Source organism: Gouania willdenowi, chromosome 3 (genome assembly GCF_900634775.1).
Source record: "Gouania willdenowi chromosome 3, fGouWil2.1, whole genome shotgun sequence".
NCBI lineage: Eukaryota > Metazoa > Chordata > Actinopteri > Blenniiformes > Gobiesocidae > Gouania > Gouania willdenowi.
The window spans coordinates 30,384,312-30,404,653 of record NC_041046.1 but is presented as its reverse complement, the minus strand read 5'-3'; the positions used below and the strand labels follow the sequence as shown (position 1 = coordinate 30,404,653).

The 20,342-nt window shown below is 41.5% G+C and overlaps 2 protein-coding genes across 2 annotated transcripts; one reads left to right on the top strand and one right to left on the bottom strand.

Moving 5' to 3' along the window:
* The first annotated feature begins 818 nt into the window (after nucleotides 1-818).
* cog4 (component of oligomeric golgi complex 4) lies at nucleotides 819-11,034 on the top strand. The gene is made up of 19 exons (XM_028443186.1): nucleotides 819-966; nucleotides 1,369-1,451; nucleotides 1,547-1,661; nucleotides 2,042-2,216; nucleotides 2,383-2,576; nucleotides 2,728-2,833; nucleotides 3,419-3,576; nucleotides 4,548-4,606; nucleotides 4,678-4,802; nucleotides 4,899-5,017; nucleotides 5,889-6,055; nucleotides 6,139-6,304; nucleotides 7,668-7,730; nucleotides 7,826-7,939; nucleotides 8,087-8,179; nucleotides 8,251-8,334; nucleotides 8,409-8,510; nucleotides 8,775-8,903; nucleotides 10,295-11,034. The coding sequence occupies exons 1-19, from the start codon at nucleotides 832-834 to the stop codon at nucleotides 10,427-10,429; spliced, it is 2,322 nt and encodes a 773-aa protein (XP_028298987.1). The 5' UTR covers nucleotides 819-831; the 3' UTR covers nucleotides 10,430-11,034.
* A 191-nt stretch (nucleotides 11,035-11,225) lies between these two features.
* Nucleotides 11,226-18,884, bottom strand: gnao1b (guanine nucleotide binding protein (G protein), alpha activating activity polypeptide O, b). Its single transcript, XM_028443209.1, has 8 exons — nucleotides 18,283-18,884; nucleotides 18,098-18,140; nucleotides 15,450-15,591; nucleotides 14,571-14,731; nucleotides 14,363-14,491; nucleotides 14,148-14,277; nucleotides 12,947-13,100; nucleotides 11,226-12,867 (listed from the first exon to the last, which is right to left on the bottom strand). The coding sequence occupies exons 1-8, from the start codon at nucleotides 18,398-18,400 to the stop codon at nucleotides 12,680-12,682; spliced, it is 1,065 nt and encodes a 354-aa protein (XP_028299010.1). The 5' UTR covers nucleotides 18,401-18,884; the 3' UTR covers nucleotides 11,226-12,679.
* Nucleotides 18,885-20,342: the final 1,458 nt, after the last annotated feature.

Here is a 20,342-nt window from a genome sequence, read left to right as displayed (position 1 = left end):
TTTAGGGCAGAGGTGGGCAACTAATATGAAAGCAGGGCCCTCAAAAATGTGACTGACTGGCTCGAGGGCAGCGTTATTAACATTGATGTCCACATTTAGAATAATGACAAATCTGAGAGTTAATACAAGAAAGTACAAAGGGTTTTGTCTGTTTTTGTTATCATTTCGTATATTTCTGTGCACTTGTTTTGTGTTCTCTGTTCATTTAGGTTTTTTTTTGTAGTCATTTTCATATTTTTATTGTTGCATAGTATATTTTTCTCCTATTTTCTGAATTTTTGTTGTCATAACTTGTTTTTTAATCTTTTTTTCATTGTCTTGTGTTTTTGTGAGGCTTTTTTTCATTTTTGTTCTCATATTGTGTTTTTGGAGTTATTTTTGCGTATCTTTGTTGTTTGGTATGTTTGTTTTGTATATTTTACTATTTATTTTGTCATAATGTGTATTTTTGCAGTAATATTTTGTCTTTTGTTGTCATTTTGTAGTCGTTATTTGTATTTTTTTATGTTTTGGAGTAATTTCTTGCTTACAAAGTTAGACTGAGTGCCACATGTGGCTCCAAGGCCGCCAATTGCCCACCTCTGATTTAAGAGATTAGGTAGAAATAAAGATGAGTTTACGGTATAACTCCAGAAAATGGGATTTAAACACAACTGAGTAGTATCTCTTAACATATATATAATGTGTATACATTTATTCCATCATAGCAATATTTGAATTCCCTTGAATGAATTAAAAACACACTACTAAATGATGCTGCAAATGTCATGCGGAAAGATTTCCCTTCCGACGTGATGACGTCACAGTTGCGTCGTGCCGCCGTGGCGGAAGATGGCTGACAGTGGAGCAGTGGCTGTCAAGAAATGCGACTCAGGCAACACTTCCTCGGTCAGCATGGAGACCATCTATGCGCTGACGGAGCTGGAGGACCTAGAGAGGGTTTACCAGCAGTTCTGCACCGAAGAGGTTCGTAACCAGGCTTTATTTTTGTGAGGCTGCTGTTTTTTTGGTGTTACGGTTAAACTGGTAGTCGTTTTAACAAGTGTCCAACTGTGCTAGTTGTTTTTAGTTACTCTAAACACGCGTTAAAAGTGGGTCTTATTGTCTATCCATAAATGTGATTTAAGTGGTTTTGGGCATTCTTTTATAACCACTACTGCAGACGACAAGTTTTGCTATGTAAGTTATTTATTCCATTTAAATGCGATATTTTCTTTCCATGATGCTTTCATATTTTACTTGTCTATTTTTAGCATTTATTTGAACAATTACAGGTTCCTACCAGCCAAGAATTCAGTGCATTTGTGTCAGAGATGAATAGCAAAATTTAAATAACATACATCCTTTTATTTTGTCTATCCCACACAGGAAGAGGTGGAAGCTGAGCTGGACCGCCTGGTTGGTCAGGAGGGGACCATCCACACCAAGATGCTGGCACTGCAGAGGATGGGGTAGGTTTGAACATTTCTGTCTTTTTCCAAAGAGGCAGTAAGATCTCAAACTCTAAATGTGTGTTATCCATATTGCTTTGGGTCCCCATCTTTAGGCCTAATCTACAGCTGATTGAAGGAGATGCCAGTCAGCTTTCTGGAATGATTAATTTTACCTGCAGCTTGGCTGAAAATGTCAGCCGTAAAGTCAGACAACTGGACCTGGCCAAGGTAATCGCACTCGCACTCAGGTGCATTGTCACAGGGATGCTCGCCAATTAGATATATTCCGTTTTGCAAGAATCATCCTCTGATTTTTGTGCTACTTTCACAAAGTTACACAACAAAACATTCAATCAGAATTCAAAACACTGACTGTGAAACCCTGTAACTTAACAATGGTCAGTGTGTTGCGGTGTTTCCAGTTGGAAATATTAAAATATTGATTTTCATTTCAGTACTAATGTCTATTTTTTTATCCGCTTAAGACACAAATAATAACATCCAATTACATATTATCCTACACGTTATATGTGTTTTCTGCATTAGTGAAAGTGTTAGTTCCAACGGTTATGTTCCATCGCTCGCTATAAGTCTTTGTTTTATTGCAGACACGGCTGTATAAAGTGATCCAGCGCGCTGATGACATCTTGGATTTGAAGTTCTGCATGGACGGGGTGCAGACGGCTCTGCGTAATGAAGATTATGAGCAGGCTGCTGCTCACATCCATCGATATCTGTCCCTGGATCAGTCGGTTATTGAACTGAGCAGGCAGGGAGACGAAAGTACGGCTGGTTTAGTTTGCTGTTTCACTGCAGTTTTATGTTTTGTAACGCACCAATCTAAAATATGTTTTATATTTGCATTAAATCAAGATGATATATTTCACCTTGTATTGCATGTGTTCTGATGAACTATGTGCATGGTAATGATGCTTTCTGTTCTGCACAGGCAGTACTGTGGACGCCAGTTTGGTCCTGCTGCAGGAGGCCGAGCAAAAGCTGAAGGTGATTGTCTCTGAGAAACTCGACGAAGCCGTGGCAGCGGTCGACCTCGCACAAGTGGAACGCTTCTTCAAGATCTTCCCTCTGCTGGGCCTCCACCAGCAAGGGCTCGCCCGCTTTGGCCAATACCTCTGCAGTCAGGTGAGGGACAGCAAGAGTTGAAAGGAACAGGAATGATTTGTGAGAAGGCTTTTATTCTGAAAAGATCTAAATGAAGCACCACCTTGTCCGTTTAGGTTCATTAATACTATTAATATTGTCCTTTCTGTTTTATTTGCCGTCTCATACACAGCTCGCCTCCAAAGCCGAGGAAAACCTGCTGTTGGCTACAGGAGGAGATCTGGGAGATAAGAGGGCTCTGCTGGTCTTTGCAGACACTCTGACACTGCTGCTGGAAGGTGAGAGAAAAGTTTGTTTGTGGTGGTTGCAGGGTTGGGGTCAATTACATTTTCAATTACAATTACGTCTTCATTTATCCATGTTCATTACAACTCAATTATGATTATGGTGACCAGCATTTTTCCAATTACAATATTGTTTTTTTCTCCCTGAAAGTCAATTACAATGATGTTGACAGTTTAATTCCAATTAATCACAATTGCTAAGCCTTCAATAAATAATCTCATAAAACATAACCTTCCTTAGCTTTCTGTTAGCATCTCCTATAACGGGTCAGCTTGACCCAAGTCTTAAATCAGCTGTAAAATACATATATATATTTTAATAATTGTTAACTATGTGTAAGCCATAGAACTGTAACATGGTTCCACAGGCTTATGTTTAATTCAATTGTAAATGACAGTTTTAGAGAATCTCCATGACAGTTACAATTACAAAATCAATTACAATTACTACAGCAACAGATTATTTCAATTACAATCATAATCACCTCACAATTGTAATTAATTATCAATTATGCAATTATAATTATATTTGACCCAACCCTGGTTGGTTGGCTTTACTCACTCTTTGTGTATTTGCAGGTATTGCTCGTGTGGTTGAGACTCATCAGCCCATAGTGGAGACGTACTACGGGCCGGGTCATCTGTACACACTGATCACTCACCTGCAGCAGGAGTGTGACCGTCAGGCCCAGAAAATAGTGGATAAGTTCATCCTGCAGAGAGGATACCAGAATAAGGTTTGCTTCCCATTAAAGCTTTAAAGGTCCAGTATTATGCTATTTTTCACCCATCTCCATTTGTTCTAAGAACCACAACAACATGGTATTTGAGGTTTATTTTCCCATACTCACCCGTTTTCCAGAGTTTTAGCTCTCTGAAAAGTGACTTTCTGAGCTGTTTTGGAGCCTATGTATGCATATTCATGAGTAGGCGTGTCTGTAGACGCTGACTCCACACTACAGTTTCCTATCCACACACTCTTGTTATTGTTTTCAGCCAAAAAACTGCACATTACAGTAAAGCATGGCTGTTTAAGCGGCTATTGTAATTGGGTGTCAGACAAACACTGCTCCACTGTTTGTGTGGCAGCAGCAGCTGAGTTAGTCAGTTAGTCAGTTGCTGCTGCTTCAAACACTCACCGAAGCTGATAGTCCACTGTTTTGTCCAACCGCTGTGTTGCATTGGGTCACAAACATGTCAGATCATCTCAAAGGCGATACGAGGCGATATAACGGATACTAAAAATGGAACTGCTCCGGGTTCTACACCTTTGCTGACCACTGCTCTTCAGGGAGGGGTTTAATGCAGAGAACACATTTTGTGTATGTAGCTTTACATATATGACAATAAAGTATAATATTCTATATTAAACAGCAGTGTTTGTTTTACCTGTGAGGTAGTTTAAGAGGGAGGAGCTCACATTCTTATATAAAATAGGAGGAGCCAGGTTTGTCAGGAGGAGGAGTTTCTGCTCGCTGACGTCACTGAGCGGGGAAAATCCAACTCGCCCGTTTGGAGCTGACTTTTTACAAAATGTGGAATAACAAGGGAGGGAGGAAACAGAACTTTTTCAACTTTGGCCCTCTGACTGTATATCGCTGCAGCAAAACCATTATAAAGTTATTTTTTTCATAATACTGCCCCTTTGACTGATGATGGCTGTGACTTTTATCTCTGAACTTGGTTTGATGTTGAGTCTGTCTTGCAGTTTCAGGTTGTTCAGAGCGGCATGATGAAGAGCTTTCAGGGCGAGAGGATCGAGCCTAGGTGAGCAGTCTTATGGGAGCATTTTCCTTTCATCTTAGATCTATGGTGATATAGTTTCACGTCACAAACAGAGAACTGGATCCCGTCCTCTCGGAGGTGACGCTGATGAATGCCAGGGCCGAACTTTACCTGCGCTTTCTACGGCGCCGCATATTGGCTGACTTTGAAGTGGGAGACCCAAAGAGCATCACGCAAGGTGCATAAGCTTTACACTGTGGTATATAATGCTTTCGTACACATAACAAGGAATGATCTTTAGGGTGAAATATGGTTTCTTTGTTCCTGCACGCAGAGCATCAGCAGAATGTGGAGAAGCTACTGAAACACTGCCAACTGAGCCGGACCATGCAGGAGCTGATTGGCTATTACATTCCAATGGAGGAATACTACATGAGGGAGTCCGTTAACAAGGTCCATTTATAACAGAGGCCTTTCAGTACTCAGTATATGTTAAGGTGTCGTTCAGTGGAGCTCCTGATTATTAACATTAATAGAAAAAATCAATTGGGGACTGTAATTTTTCATGTTTATGTGATCTTTGTTAGTAGAGTTTCTCCTACAATCTTAAACCAATATTTCTCAAATGGGGGTACGTGCACCCCTAGGGGTACATGTTGGTACTACAGGGGTACTTGAGAGAGAGTGAGTGGAAAGTTACCAAATAAAATGTCAGTCTGGGTCCCACCCCAGGCGTGAGATGACCGGAAATGATTAAAAAAAAAAACTGTGGAAATAAATGTATTCAGGAGCCACTAAATCAGGGTTTTTCAACCTTGGGGTCGGGACCCCATGTGTAATCGCCTGGAGTTTAAATGGGGTCGCCTGAAAATTTCTGGAAAATGAAAATGGATTTTTGAAATTTCTTTTAAAATTAAAACACACAATCTCAAAATACTATTTCTACACTTTCACTCACTCTAGTCCAAATAAAATGCAGTAAAAAAAAAAAAAAAAAAAAAAAAAAAAAAACACATCTGAGCTCAAACATGATCAAAAACAATTTTAGGAAAAAAAATGTCTTTAGGGTCGTCAGAAATTCTTTATCAAAATGGGGTCACAGTCCAAAAAAGGTTGGGATCCACTTCACTAAATACTGTTTCTTTCCACTTATTTACAAAATCAAATTCTTTCAAATGTGTGTTATCACTTGTTTATTCCATCATTATGCAAAATTTTGCAAATGGACAAAGGGGGTACTTGTATTTATAAATCAGGGAAAGGGGGTACATGAGTCAAAAAAGTTTGAGAATTGCAGATCTAAACCATATGAATTCTTCCTCAGGCTGTGACTATGGATGTGTATGAAAAAGGTCAGGTGACCAGCAGCATGGTGGACGACTGTTTCTACATTGTGAAAAAGTGCATCAGTCGAGCATTATCGAGCTCCAGCATCGACTGCCTCTGTGCTATGATCAACCATGCCAACACTGTGCTCGAGTCAGACTTCAGGTGCCATGCCCTTAAACTCTTTGTCTGTAGCGGTTAACTTACGCCGCTCATTGTCCCGCTCTGTCTCTCTGTTTATGTTCCAGGGAGGTGTTGTACAACAAGCTGCGTCAGGGTTTCCCAGCAACGACGCTGCAGGACATCCAGCGAGGCGTCAGCAGCGCCGTCAGCCTGATGCAAAGCAGCTTACAGCAGGGCAAGTTCAACACGTTGGGCATCGAGAGCACCGAGAACGCCAAGGCCGCATTCCTGGTAAAACCCACACACACACACACACACATTTCCACACTCCCTTCCAAATCATTCATTTATTTTACTTCTCTCTCTTCCTCATAATGGTCACATGGGACTATATGTGTGAAAGCACCCTTAGTGTCAGTGATCGGTTGCTACTGTCTTGGGAGAGCAAAGGTGCACATGTAGCTGTGGTGTGGGGCAGGCGGCGTGGGGTGCAGAGTTTTTACGACAGTGACATAACCAAAAAGGACCTTTAGGGGTTACTTAGTTCTGCCTCAAAAAATTAGTTAGATTGAAATATATTTTGAAAATGTAAATACAATCAAGAAAAGTATTTTGAAAATGAAGTTTGTAAAATATACAATGTAAAATGTAGCCTTTCCATTCCATCATGGCAGAGCCAAAACTGTGTGAAAGTGTGATGGTCAGCAGTTTGTTTATCTCAGATCATCTCACAGTTCAAATCCACAGACGCACCAAACACAGCTGCTCCCTTCATCAACGACACACAATAAAAACACATTTTAACAGTACCAGTCAGTAGCACACAGAGCGTTTCAGTATTTGTCGCTCACTTTGTTCTTTAGAAGAACTTCAATAGATTCCACACACGTAGGTTGTTTTGACGATGCTGCAAATAAACGTACCCAGTCGGGCCGCTATGTCTGGCTTTGGACTGGTGGAGGGTCTTCTATTTATTATATGGGGTTGTAAATCAGGGGTGTCATACTCATTTTAGTTCAGGGGCCAAATACAGACCAGTTGACCTCAAGTTGGCCACAGATTTTAAATGGGGGGAAAAGAGCAATTTCAACATGAATGTGCCCTAGTTGGAGCTTCCAGCTATAAATTACATGTAAAGTATATGAGACTGACAATATCCAAGCATTAAGTAACCTTAAATGCACTTACATTTCCTTGATATTATGAACAACTGTTATTTAATTTAGTTGAATAATTTGAGGAAATCTGCAGGATTTAGAAAAAAAAAACGTTTTGTATTTTTTCATGACCCCAAATTGGGGTCAGAAGCTGGATTGTTAGGTTCTATTTTTGGTATAAATGACTGCAGTTCTCATTCATTTATAACGTCTTGTGAACCACGTGTGTGATCGACACAAAATGTCTCTATCGACCAGTAGGTTGCAATCAAACGCATTGGGCTCCCCTGTTCTAGCACAACCAGCACCAGCGTTAGTGCAAAGAAAAAGATAGGGATGCGATTAGTTCCCATTATTCCAAATAGGTGGAACTGTTACCAAGGATAAGGAACATTCGGCTCCAAAGCCAGGACAACTTTGGGAAAGAGACGGAAGCTTCTCCATCCAACCTGTAGACTGAACCACTGTGATTTCACTCACACGTTTTACTCCCTCAGGTCACCCTAAATAATGTGGAAGTCTGCAGTGAGAACATCACTACTTTAAAGAGGAGCCTAGAGGTGGGTGTTTAGAACATGACTAAAGTCTGCCTCCTTTCTGTTTATGGATATATTTGGCAGCTCATTCCTGAAAACTGCTGTGTGTTTGCTAACAGAGTGACTGCGCCAAGTTGTTCAGTCAGGGTTCCGGCTCAGGGGAAAAGGCCAAGATCGAAAGCTGTTTGTCCGACCTGGTTGGCACGTCCACAAAGTTCAAAGACCTCCTACAGGTCAGATACGTACATACGCACAGACTAATCAATGATGTTTGTGATTTTTTTTTAATAACACATTTTCTGCACCGTTGTTGCTAGTTAACCTCGTAGTTAGCATGGCATAGTCCACTAAGCAGTAAAAGCTAACACTGGGTCTCACAGGAGGGTCTGACTGAGCTGAACACGACAGCCATCAAACCTCAGGTGAAACCATGGATCAGCAGCTTCCTGTCCATCTCGCATAACATCGAAGAGGTAAAATCTTCTTTGCACATGAACAATTTCACTAGCAACATACATGCTTTAACCACAAGTGATCACCACAGGAGGAGTTCGGTGAGTACGAGGCCAACGACCCCTGGGTGCAGCAGCTCATTGTTAATTTAGAGCAGCTGATGGCTGAGTTTAAGGTATGTGTACATTTCAGGATCGTTTTATCCTCTTTCAACCTTCAAATCTGACTGTTTCCATTATGTATCATCAGACTGCGCTCTCCCCCATCATCTATGACACTCTCACCAGCCTGGTGACCAGCCTGATAGCCATTGAGATGGAGAAGACGGTTCTTAAATGCTCTTTCAGCAGGGTGAGAACTGAAGTAGAGCTCGTCCACAAGGTGGCAGCAAGCTTCCTTTTATCTTTTCGTTTTTTTCCTCCAATTGCATGAAGAAAAGCCTGCAGCATGATTTATTAATGAGTACAGAAAGACCCAGAGGACAGGGCGTCTCCTTTCAGCATCACACTGGGTTTTTACATCTCAGATGAAACTGTTAGAGCATCATTACAGTGTAGCTGCCCATTCAGGGTCATCCTGTTGTTTATGCAGCTCTGTTTGTTTGTTTGTTTGCAGCTTGGGGGGCTGCAGTTTGATAAAGAGCTGCGCTCTCTGGTGGCATATTTAACCACCGTGACCACCTGGACCATCCGTGACAAGTTTGCCCGACTCTCACAAATGGCCACCATCCTCAACCTAGAGCGGGTAATGAAGACAGACCCCCCCCCACACACACACACACACAGCTTTGACTGGTTCAGCTCATAAGAGCGTCGATAAATTTTTTAGTGTCTTCCTTTTTACCACGTTAATGGTTCTACTCTGAACCATTTTCTCTTAACTGTGTAGAATTTTTTTTTTTTTTCCCACTTGGTGTTTTTTTGTGGGGAGTTTGCATGTACTTCTCATACAGAAAGAAAATGATAAATTACTTATTTTTCACCCTTTTAAGCTAATATTTAGTATTTTTAAGTGGCTATAGGACCCTTCTTAAGAAGTCAATAAAAAGATATTTCTTTTAGGAATCCTTTTCAAATCAGTGGTGCTGGTTTCCCAACCTGTGTGGTGGTGGGTTTCAGACTAGATTTAGGATCAAAGGGTCAACTGTACAAGATGCTGTAGTTTTAAATTGTAAAAACCACAGAAAAATTTCACTGGAACAAATATCAGATATTTTACTCTTTGTTTTACGGTATATGTTTGATCCAAATCCAAGACCCTCAATGTGGAATACAGGAACTTATTTGTACACATAATACAATAAATGGGCAAAAGCTCTTGACGCATGTTGAAAATTAACAGTATTAGTCACAAGTACGTTTGGTCAGATTTTAAATATTTGCTGTCATTCAGTGGAAAGTTCATATGACATCCAACAACAATCATTTGTAGTAACTTTCATCGTCCAATCACCATGAAGCATAGATAGGTGCTAAGATCTGTACAATAGTGCTTAAAACGAATAATTTGGTCATGAAATTCACACAGAAATATTATTTTAACTAGCTACACATTTCTTTATTATTCTTTTTATAAGAAAAGAAGAAATAGACGTGATTCACACGTTTAAAATGTAAGCTATTATTATTAACACTGAACAAAAGCTGATATTAATAATAGCATGGGCTTATGGCTGTGGCTATAGCTACTTAAAGTAATTGCACCTGGGGCTTGTTACATGAGGTAGATCACAGCAGTATTTCCATGCTGGAGTGTCATGGTGCATTAGTTTTTCCTCTGGGTCCTCAGTTTTCCACCATCAGGAAAACATAAATATTAGCTCCTCGTTGTTCAGATGTGGCACAGCACTCACATCAACCCAACACTTTTAGGTTTAGTTTTGGAGATAAATCTGTTCTACACAAACATATACATTAAAACTGCACATCAACCTTACATTTTTTTATTGCTCACGGATTTTTCTGGCACATTTTGTCCTGGTTTCCTAGTCCTTGACTCTCAACGCATACCTTTAATGTTTGTATTGCATTAAAAAACAAACACAAGCTACTACACTGTATGGTTTAAAACATTAGGAGGAGCTACATGAGTCACTAACATTATTTACAGCTGTTTGTGCGTGTTTTACGCTGCAGGTAACAGAAATCCTGGACTACTGGGGCCCAAACTCAGGCCCCCTAACGTGGCGGCTCACCCCAGCAGAGGTGCGTCAGGTTCTTGCCCTGCGTATCGACTTCAGAAGTGAAGACATTAAGAGGCTGAGATTGTGACCAGAAAACGTGAAGTGCAGTTTGGAAGCCACCTAACGGCGCAGCTCACCAAAGGACGTAGTCCAGCTTGGTCTGTAGACGGAGGTGAAGGACTTTGGAGATGCCGTGTGTTTCTTGAGGATGTTTTTGGAGCTTTATGACGTCATCCAGAAGATGTCAGTGACAGTATCAGGTACAGCCAATTTCCTGTGCTGCTCTGGGTTTTGGTGATATAAAATATGAAATCGTGGGTGTCGAAGCAAGTGCAAAAAAAAAATGTATAATAATCTTTTTAATGTTAATTACAAGTGTGAGTCTTTAACTGTATCGCTGTGGGAGTTCCAACCTTCTAACCTGTGACTGGCTCTCAGAAACGAGGACAACCCCGGCGCAGAGGGAGCCGAGCTGTGCTGTCAGTGGAACAGAGCAGTAATGAACATCATACCCATTAAAGTGACAGAAGCAGGTCAGACAGCTGATCCAGCCGAGTCATTCAATATATGAATAGCTCCTTGTCTGCCATAATGGAACACTTTTAACCTAATAAATTTAGAGCTGCTGTGCGAGGCCTCTGATCCTCACTGCTCGCCACATTTCCCCAAGTGCTGCCCTACTGCCATGCCATACCCCCCCCCCCCCCCCAATCTTTGTTACATGTTTCTAACAGTAAATACTGTGGCATGCGGAGATCGCCACGCAACGGAACATTAAAAGTGATCCACTCTCATAATATTTAGCCTAATTTTCCCAGTGTAGCCTTAATTCTCTGCATAGATGAAAATCAGGTCGCTCAGTAATCAGACTCAGACCACAAAGGCAGGGGTAGTTAGGAAAAGTGTGACTTTAATGTAAACACAACATTCGATTGGCTCAGCACAAACATTCCACATGAGAGCAACCAATATACTACTGAATAGGATGGGGTGCAGCACAAAAACATTGACAGTAATAAAAAAAAATCTGGTATAATATTTATATACAGTACGGTGCTTTTTAAGGTTGGATATGAGGGCTGATATGTGAGCGGAGTATACAGGGATGGGGACGTGGGTTTGTGGGTGCATGGGTGCATGGGGGGGGAATGGAAAGCTGTATTTGTTCCTCTGTGAGAAGAGAAAATGGTTCACTCTTCAGACAAGAAGGGATTAAAAAAAAAAGAAAGAAGACAATACAAATAAACATTTAAAGAAAAAAAAAAAACAAAAAAAAGCATCTTGACTGCAGACAGACGTTGCCTCAAATATTTTAGACTCACACGGAGCGATGGATGGCCGCTCAGAGAACGAGATGTCATTGGAGGGCTCCTTTGATTAGTTTTCCACCCTCTGAACCACAGATGGGTACTGATACTCTTCACTTTCTCATGACAGGAAATAAATATGTGGCACAGGGTTTTAGGGGGTAGGGCGAGGCAAGGTTAGGCATGAGGCCGGAATAAATAAATAAATAAAAAAAAACCACTGGATAATATGAGCTACGTATGAGCACTATTCCCCTATCTGTCGTTCATGAAAGGTTGGCACAGAAATTACATTTTATTGGTTTTTTAAGGAATTGGCTGATTTTTGCTGTAGGTGGCTGTGTTGCATTGTGCTGTCCCTACACAGAGACACTCTCATCCTTTGTGTGTGTGGCACAGAGCTGCAGGCCACTCGGTCACGTGTGGCTCTGAAGTAAAAGTTAAAGCCAGCCTCCTACTTACCATCCATAACCCTCAGCCATGTGTCCAGCGCCTCCCCTGACATCGTCTTTGTCTCCACACAAAGCCAACGTATGCACTCAAGTTCATGCTCAGCACCAGAGGCTCAATTCAGTGCAGAAAGAAAAGCCTTGAGACTCACACAGGAATAAATAAATAAAAAAACAGGACAGTGTGACACCCTGTGTTTTAAGGGTGACATTGCTTTCCTCATTGCATTACATGTTTTTTTGTTTGTTTTGTTGTTGTTGTTGTTAACCAAGGTGGCGGCTGAATGAAGCCCTGGTGCTGCAGCCACAATCTATCAAAGCTGTTGACATGGTCACAGAAGACACGTTGAACTAAAAAAAAAACACGTTTTTTAAAAGACAAAACTGGGACTGTGAAGTGAAATCAAATAAAGTGGGGAAGGGGAATAAATCATGGCGATAATCCAGTGTGGTGTCTGACGGCAGCTCTTTGGGTCCTTTTGGACGTGTAGAATTACATATTTATGTGTTTTTAAGTGTCATCAAAATTATCAATATTAACACCTCATACACTTCACAACAACCTCTGTGCTTGGCCAGGCCTCAGTATAAGCCACACCCTCTAAGGTTGTTTGCGATAATGATGTCAGTGACGGCATCAAACACTACCTGGATGTTTCCTGTGTCAGTGGCACAGGTCAGGTGACAGTAGATCTCCTTGTTAGGAGAACGATTCTTACTCTCAAACTGAACCTGAATATACGCCGTAGCATCGTCATATGTGTTAGCACCTGCAGGTGAGAACAGAGAAAGGAGAGTGAGAAATATTGCTCTCCTCGGGACCAGGATGGAGAAGGAGGGAGGACTCACCTGTGTACTCAGGAAAGCAGATCGTCAGTGGTGACTTCTTTATCTTCTCAGCAAACAGGTCCTTCTTGTTGAGGAAGAGGATGATGGAGGTGTCGATGAAGAACTTGTTGTTGCAGATGGAGTCGAAGAGCATAAGCGACTCGTGCATGCGGTTCTGGATAAAGAAGCAAGTGTTAGCATTTGTAGAGTTATAGCAGATAAACAGAAAGTAAACTCGTTCTGTTCCTGCTCTGAGAACGTCTCAGAGAAACAATACAAACTAACTCTGCCAGTCTTATTCCCAAGGTTTTAGTCACTACATTTAATGAAATATAAACTCTTAGTTCAGAAAGATGTAGAGGTTTCAGTTTGGTCAGATCTTAGAGTAAATAGAATGTTTTCAAATTATTTAAATTGGGTTAGAGTTGCTAGCTTTTGCTTAGTGAAGCGGAGGCTAGTTGGGATCTAGTCAATGCATGACCCTGTCTGTTAGTAGATTCCAACAATTTTCAGTGTCACGTGTGAATGTTTGTTTGACTTTGACAGTCTCTGTGTATTTTGTCTTTGATAAACCGGTAACCAGTCCAAAGTATACTCATCGATTGAGTAAACTGGAAATGGCTTCAGTAGTAGACCAATCTGATCATGTGACAAAATCAATGCCCGGGGGCCAAAACCAGCCATTTGGTGCATCCAACTGGGCCCGCAGGAGAAAGTAAAAATGACAGAGAAAACATGAATCACTGTGTAAATGAAATTCAACAACATTTGCAGGGGCTCACAGTTTTCCCGGTGCTTATATTGCACGATTGCAGTCATTTTTAATGTTGAACTGTTGAAAAAACTCAAAATTCTTAAATTTTCCACAGTATTTTCCTTACTTAAATAGAAATTGGTCACAAAATCTGGGAAATTTAAAATGAACATTCTGTTGGGACTCATATCTATCACTTATTGCTTGGATATTAGGTTCTTACATAGTTTGTATTTTATGGATACGTAGAAGCATAAACTAGGGCACAATAATGTTGAAATTACTTGTTTTTCCGCAAATCTGTGGCTTACTAGAGATCAAACGGTTGCGTATTTGGCCCCTGAGATAAAATGAGTTCAACATCCCTGATATAGGGTGTTATGAAAGATAAAAGAATGAAACTTTTTGTAAAACCTACTAGTGGTGTGATTGTGTAAAGTCAGTCTGTCTCAAGGCAGTGATACTTACAGTGGTTTCATCTTCATGGAGCACTTGGTCATATCCGCTCAGAGCCACGCAGAAGATAATGGCCGTCACATCTTCAAAGCAGTGGATCCACTTCTTCCTCTCTGACCTCTGACCCCCGACGTCAAACAGCCTTCAGAACGAGTCCAGACAACAGTTTAGACACTGATGATGATTCAGAGAACAGAATAGGAGAAGACTCCTCAGACAGCAGCTACCTAAAGTGGAGGTTTTTGAAAGTGAAGTGGGTTTCGACGATGCCGGTGGTCTTCACTCGGGTTCTGAGGATGTCCTGCTCAGTGGGCTGGTAGTCTGCAGCCCCGATCCGGTCTAAACTGTCCAGGTAGCTGAATGCAACAAAGTCGAGAGAAAGGCTTCAAGCACTGCAGACAGGAGGATATGGTGCTGTGTTCTGGCTGTACTCACTATTGTGCAGAGTCATTGAGCTGGTATTCCCGGGCACGGTTGAAGCACTCCTGAGTGCCGGCATCGGACCAAACACGCTTCATAGCGGTGAGAAGCTCAGCAGAGTACGGCTCTGTGTCCTCCATACGACTGACCACGTCACAAACCAGCTTTGCATCAGCCTGGACGGAAGCATTCACAAGATCACAGGAGAGCTGACCAAGGCAGGACTTTTCAGCTCGTCAATCATCACACGCACTTCATGTGGAATTGACTGACGAATAAGGAGGTAGGAATATATCGATTCTACAACATATCACGATATTTCAACGCCCAATTATCGTATTGATCAAAAAATGTCCAAATCAATTTTTTTGATCATGTCTTTAAAAAAATAAATTAAAAAAAACATTGAATTGAATCACGTAAGAACTTTTTAAACTACCTCACTCCTTAATGCATTTTAGCTTGAACGTTGATCGTACTTTAATAGATGTACAGTATGTGGTTACTATTTAAAAATAATTTAAGAACTTAACAGAATCCGAATCTGTTGTAGAAGCAAAAGTTAAGCTTTCTTGAAAAATGTAATTTGACCGATTGATTTGAACATACCACTTGTTTTTGATATCGGTACATGATTTACAGTTAGTTGCCATTTACTTCTTCCCGCAAGTTTAAAAAAAAAAAAAAGAAATAAATTGTATTCCATGCTATTTTGTACTTATTTATCACGATGTATATTGTATTGTGACATGCAAACCGCGAACTGTATCGTATTGTCAGATTCATGGCAATGCACACCCCTACTACTGCTGACTAACCCTCTGAAGCTTCATGTTTGATCAAAATCCCATTGAAAGGGAAAATGTAAGATAACACCTAAAATTCTGGACTAACTTTTCGGTCTTTGTCTCCAAACTCGATGCTCAGAGAGTCCATGGCTCGTAGGATGGCTGCCAAGCTCTGGATGGTGTTGCTGTAGACCACAGGTTTATACTGCTTCACATCATCCCCAGAAAAGCCATCTTCATGGATAATCCTGCATGTGTATAGAGACATTAGTATAGAGAGACATACAGGGCAGAAAGTCTCACATACCTCCATATGCTCCTGCACACACACACTAATACACACTAATAACTGACCTTTCACAACAAAAGCCCCTCACAGACTTATTCTAGCATCTGAAAGAGAATGAATGATTTTCATCAAACCACACACACACACACCCTCCCTCAAACTCCTCTTTACAAAGATATGTCCTATAACGGGACAGGCACTGATTACATCTCAGTCTGTAATTGGGAAGTAATGTGATATTTAATCCATTTAAAATATATGATAGGAAATGCAGTGGTATCAGTCAAAGCACTAATCAATCACAGCACACAGAACTCGCCACATTTAAACTCTAGATAATCTGCCACACATTAAATTATCCATCAGCACTCCCCCACTCCAACTGGAGCTCTGCAACCAATGTTCCAACTTTTAACACATGCTTCTCCTCTCCTCACTACTGCAGTCGACAATTGATGATTTCAAGGATTCAAATGGTTTAAAAAGGACGTTTTTGGGTTTTTATTTTTACACTTTTAACTGTGTGGGCGAATAAGAGAGAGCAAGGATCATCCATGAGTCTGTCTGTAAAGGAAAATGTTATTCACAACTGGAAAACTAAAAAAAAAATGATTCGCAAAAATTATCATTATTCACAATTAGCACAAAAGCAAAAGATGAAATCATTTGAAGCAGTAGGAAATTTGTCATGTTTGAAGATACATCTTTGAACCTTCAGTGTATTAAACATTTAATTTTTTTAAATAGATAATTTACACACACGAGACAGGGAGGTTCTGCATTTGGTACAGTATATAACAGCCCATACAGAAGATGGATTTAATCAATAGTTAATGTATCAAAATAAGTAGGATAGTTGCATAACAAAAGCCGGATAGTTCAAAGAAAATTGCAATATAATTTTGGATTGCTGATTCATGTAATATATCTCTAACTGTATGTTAAACATATGATCTAAGGCCCAGAACTGGTGCAATAGATTAGAACATTTATTTTGGACCAGACAATGGCCTTTTAAAGTGTAGGGATTAAAACAAATACATATAATATAGAACTCAAAATACACAATTTTATTTTCAATTTCCAAATAGTGAATTTGGACAGTTTTGGTAAAAATGTCACATCAACCCTTTGTGTAAATAAAATATAAAAAATGAACAGTTTTAAGATATATATTTTTTTATCATTACAAAATAAAGAGAGAAATTGGGAACGGTTATTCACAGTGGGTTTATTTTCAATTTTGACCCACTTGAGATTAAATGGGGACCTAGGTGAGCTCTGACTTCTAAAATACAGACAATCATGACCAACATTTTTCTGTATTCATTGTGTAAAATGTCATAAAATAATGACTCTTACTTTAAAATTGACCTAAGTCTTGAGTGAATAAACACATGTTTCTACAGGGCATCCATGTTAACCTAAAGATCCATCAGAGCCTGACAATGAAGGAGTTTAAAAATAGCCATCAGTGACATTTCTGCAGCTGCAGCTGATGAGCATGGACTTCATCAACCATCAATGAAGGTCCACACAGCAGATCCAGCGCGGCTGCTCCCCATCACACCTCCCATTATAAACCCTAACATTATCCTGTCACTCTCCCCTGAGACTGTTATCTCTGCGCTAAAATGTCACACTGACCTGCACAGTTTGAGATGACAGGACTGTACAGACACTTCCCAGCAAACTATGCTGACTGCACTCTCCTACACCTAAAACTTTATGGCCCTCTCTGTGCTGCCCTCCCAGCCCTCAAAGTGTTGGTAAACACTATGGCTCTGCTGTCTTCAGCCTAGGAGGAAGATGTGAGTTACGAGCACCCAGGGACCGGGAGGGAGACTAATGAGGTGAAGGGAAGAGGAGGAGAGGAGGCAGGATGGGTGGAGAAGATGCTCCAAAGGCCTCAAATATGAAGAAACAGATCCTCCTCCATCCAGAAACATCCAGAAAACTTAACTAAGAGCTTTGTAGAGAACAACAGTGATTTAAAAACGTCTAAGGCTGATTTAGCTTGGACAGAGGGATGGTTTAGATGCAGGGTTAGAAGCAATATTTCTGCGTAAATCCGCTTTATAGGCAAAGTACTCCCGGCAATATCGGGCACTTAAAGCCATTAAGATTAAAAGCAGAGGTATTCACTAATGGAGCTGTAGTGACCTCACGGTAATTCACACACACATGAACACACACACACACAGAGAGAGAGAGAGAGAGGAGCTACACCCACACGTATTTGGTCGGTCATGCATTCGGTAAAAGCCTCGGTAACTACATTTCAGCACCGCCGGTGGTGGATAGCACCGCCGGGGCCTGTAGCTGTGCGGCAGCAGCTCTGGCACCGGCTCGGCCTGTGAAACATGGCGGCTGTGCCTGAGCGAGGCAGCAGAGGCGCAATCTCAGGCCTTTCACTCCGGCCGAGCCCAATGCGGGTCAGAAAGACACAGAAACGAGTCACTCACTTCATCTGTTTGACGATGGTGCTTTTTCCAGACTCCCCACCGCCTGTGAAGGGAACGGAGGACACAGTGAGAGCTGCACTGTGAAATCAGGACCACGGAGAGCACCACAAGCTCGGAGAGCCGCTGAGCAGCTCGGGGCCCTGGGGCCCGGGGACCGCGGGGCTCGGAGCCGCCGCCTTTCTTACCGAGCAGCAGCAGCTTGACGTCCTTGGCGGCCACCATCCCGTCCTCCTTCAGGTTCTTCTCGATGGCCTTGCTCCGGTCCAGAGCGGCGCGCTCCTCGGCGCTCAGCGTACAACCCATGGTTCCTGGAGAATGAGCAATCCGTCCCCGGTCCGCCCTGTCCGTCGCCGCCTCTCGGTCGGTGCGTCGTGTGTCGGTGCGCTCTCTTCTGCGCGGTCTGCTACAGCATTAGGCCCGGATTGAGGGCAAAGCGAGAGCCGGGATCTGGAACGGCCGCTGCTCCGTGACTGCTCGTCTCTCTGCGCTCCGTACGCTCTCCGAGGGGGTTGGGGGGTGGGGTCGTTGTGCTGGAGCCTGCGGGGTTGGGGTTGTTGTTAGGCGGGGAGGGGGCTCTCTCTCTCTCTCTCTCTCTCTCTCGACAGGGCGGCGCTGGCGATGATGAGGAAGATGATAGGAGAGGAAGAGGAGGGCGGCTGCCCGCGCGCAGACGCACCTTTAACGCAGTGAGGCTCGCTGACGTCACAGCAGCTCTAATCACACACAGATTATTTAAATGAGGGACCGTTGGAAAGGCGAACCTCTGTCGCCTGGCAACGGAGGGACGGACTGTGTGTGTGTGTGTGTGTGTGTGTGTGTGTGTGTGTGTGTGTGTGTGTGTGTGTGTGTGTGTGTGTGTGTGTGTGTGTGTGTGTGTGTGTGTGTGTGTGTGTGTGTGTGTGTGTGTGTGTGTGTGTGTGTGTGTCTCGGTAAAACAGCACAACTACAGCCCCACGGTCACCGTCTATTCCCTGGAGTCAGAGCCAGTATCCATGTCAACACATCAGACAGGTCGCTGCGTGTCTATTTAAAGACAAGATGTAACAACACTGAAGCTCCTTCACTGAGATCAATGATTCACTATTCCTTTGTGACACAATATGAACATATTGTTTTATTACCTGCATGTCATTGCTAGTTTTATTATTTTTTTTCATTATAGCCTATACTACTGAGGTTATTACAGCTAAAAAAAAAAAAGACCTGTTAAACTCAAAACGAACATGCATGAACTGCTGTAACAATAAACTTCCCCTTTTGTCTTCAGTGCATATATTTTTCTTGTAAATATACTCTTACGGTGATTACTGAACCGTGCACTACTTCCTAAATGTGTGTAACTTCCTGCACAATACAGCTAAAGAAATACACATGATTCGGCTAAAGAACAGAATAGAATTGAATAGAGTTTATTGACATATGTACAAGTTAAAAAGAACAGGTACAATGGAATTCTTGTGCATGTCCCAGAGTCAGATTAAAAAAAAAAAAAAAAAAAAAAATTAGAAACAACAACAAATCAGACGGTAAGTAGAGGTGTAAAACAAGGAAAGAACAGAATTATACTCTACAAAAAGATAAATAAATAAATGTAACCTGAGTTGAATTTACATATTGCACATAGGAGAGCGTGAGGTAAATTGTCCAGCAAGTAGTGTTGTTGATTGGTCCTATGGTCCAACTCTTGACTTTTTAGTCAAATTATTTAAATTTAGCATATCTTGTTGTAAAAATGTTAGAGTGAATGCTCTATATGGGTCGAAACGTGCTAATTACAAATGAATGTTGCTATTGGCTGAGAATGGTGGTTTGGCTTCTTACGTCACGAACCACCCCTGTTAGCCCCGCCCCTCCTATAAAATATTTGCACCTAGGGACCCTGCAATGTGTGTTGAGTAGGATAGATCGAAAGAATAGTGATTAGAGAGGTATAGTGAGTATTGAGTTAACATTAGCATTATTGTTTTGGGACTCTATAGTATAAACTGGGTGTCTTAACTGCTCCAGGAGCCTTGCCTATAATGTTTTAATTAAGTAAACTTTATTTGTATCGCGCAAATTACAACAAAGTCATCTCAATGCGCTTATCAAAATATAAACTTCATAAGAAGAAAGAAAAAACCCAACAAGATCAACATGAACAAGCATTTAGCGACAGTGGAAAGAAAAAACTTCCTTTTAACAGGAATAAATCTCCAGCAGAACCAGGTTCAGAGGTGGCAGACATCTGCTTTGACTGGTTGGG

What these genes read in the sequence shown, in the direction of transcription:
- cog4 (XM_028443186.1), top strand. Translation starts at nt 832, where the DNA reads ATGGCTGACAGTGGAGCAGTGGCTGTCAAGAAATGCGACTCAGGCAAC. An exon ending in AGAGAGGATACCAGAATAAG is followed by an intron (nt 3,577 to 4,547) that starts GTTTGCTTCCCA and finishes TCTGTCTTGCAG; the next exon opens with TTTCAGGTTGTTCAGAGCGG. An exon ending in TGAGGGAGTCCGTTAACAAG is followed by an intron (nt 5,018 to 5,888) that starts GTCCATTTATAA and finishes ATTCTTCCTCAG; the next exon opens with GCTGTGACTATGGATGTGTA.
- gnao1b (XM_028443209.1), bottom strand. Translation starts at nt 18,400, where the DNA reads ATGGGTTGTACGCTGAGCGCCGAGGAGCGCGCCGCTCTGGACCGGAGC. An exon ending in ACCATCGTCAAACAGATGAA is followed by an intron (nt 15,592 to 18,097) that starts GTGAGTGACTCG and finishes ATACACATGCAG; the next exon opens with GATTATCCATGAAGATGGCT. An exon ending in CTGCTTTCCTGAGTACACAG is followed by an intron (nt 12,868 to 12,946) that starts GTGAGTCCTCCC and finishes TCTCACCTGCAG; the next exon opens with GTGCTAACACATATGACGAT.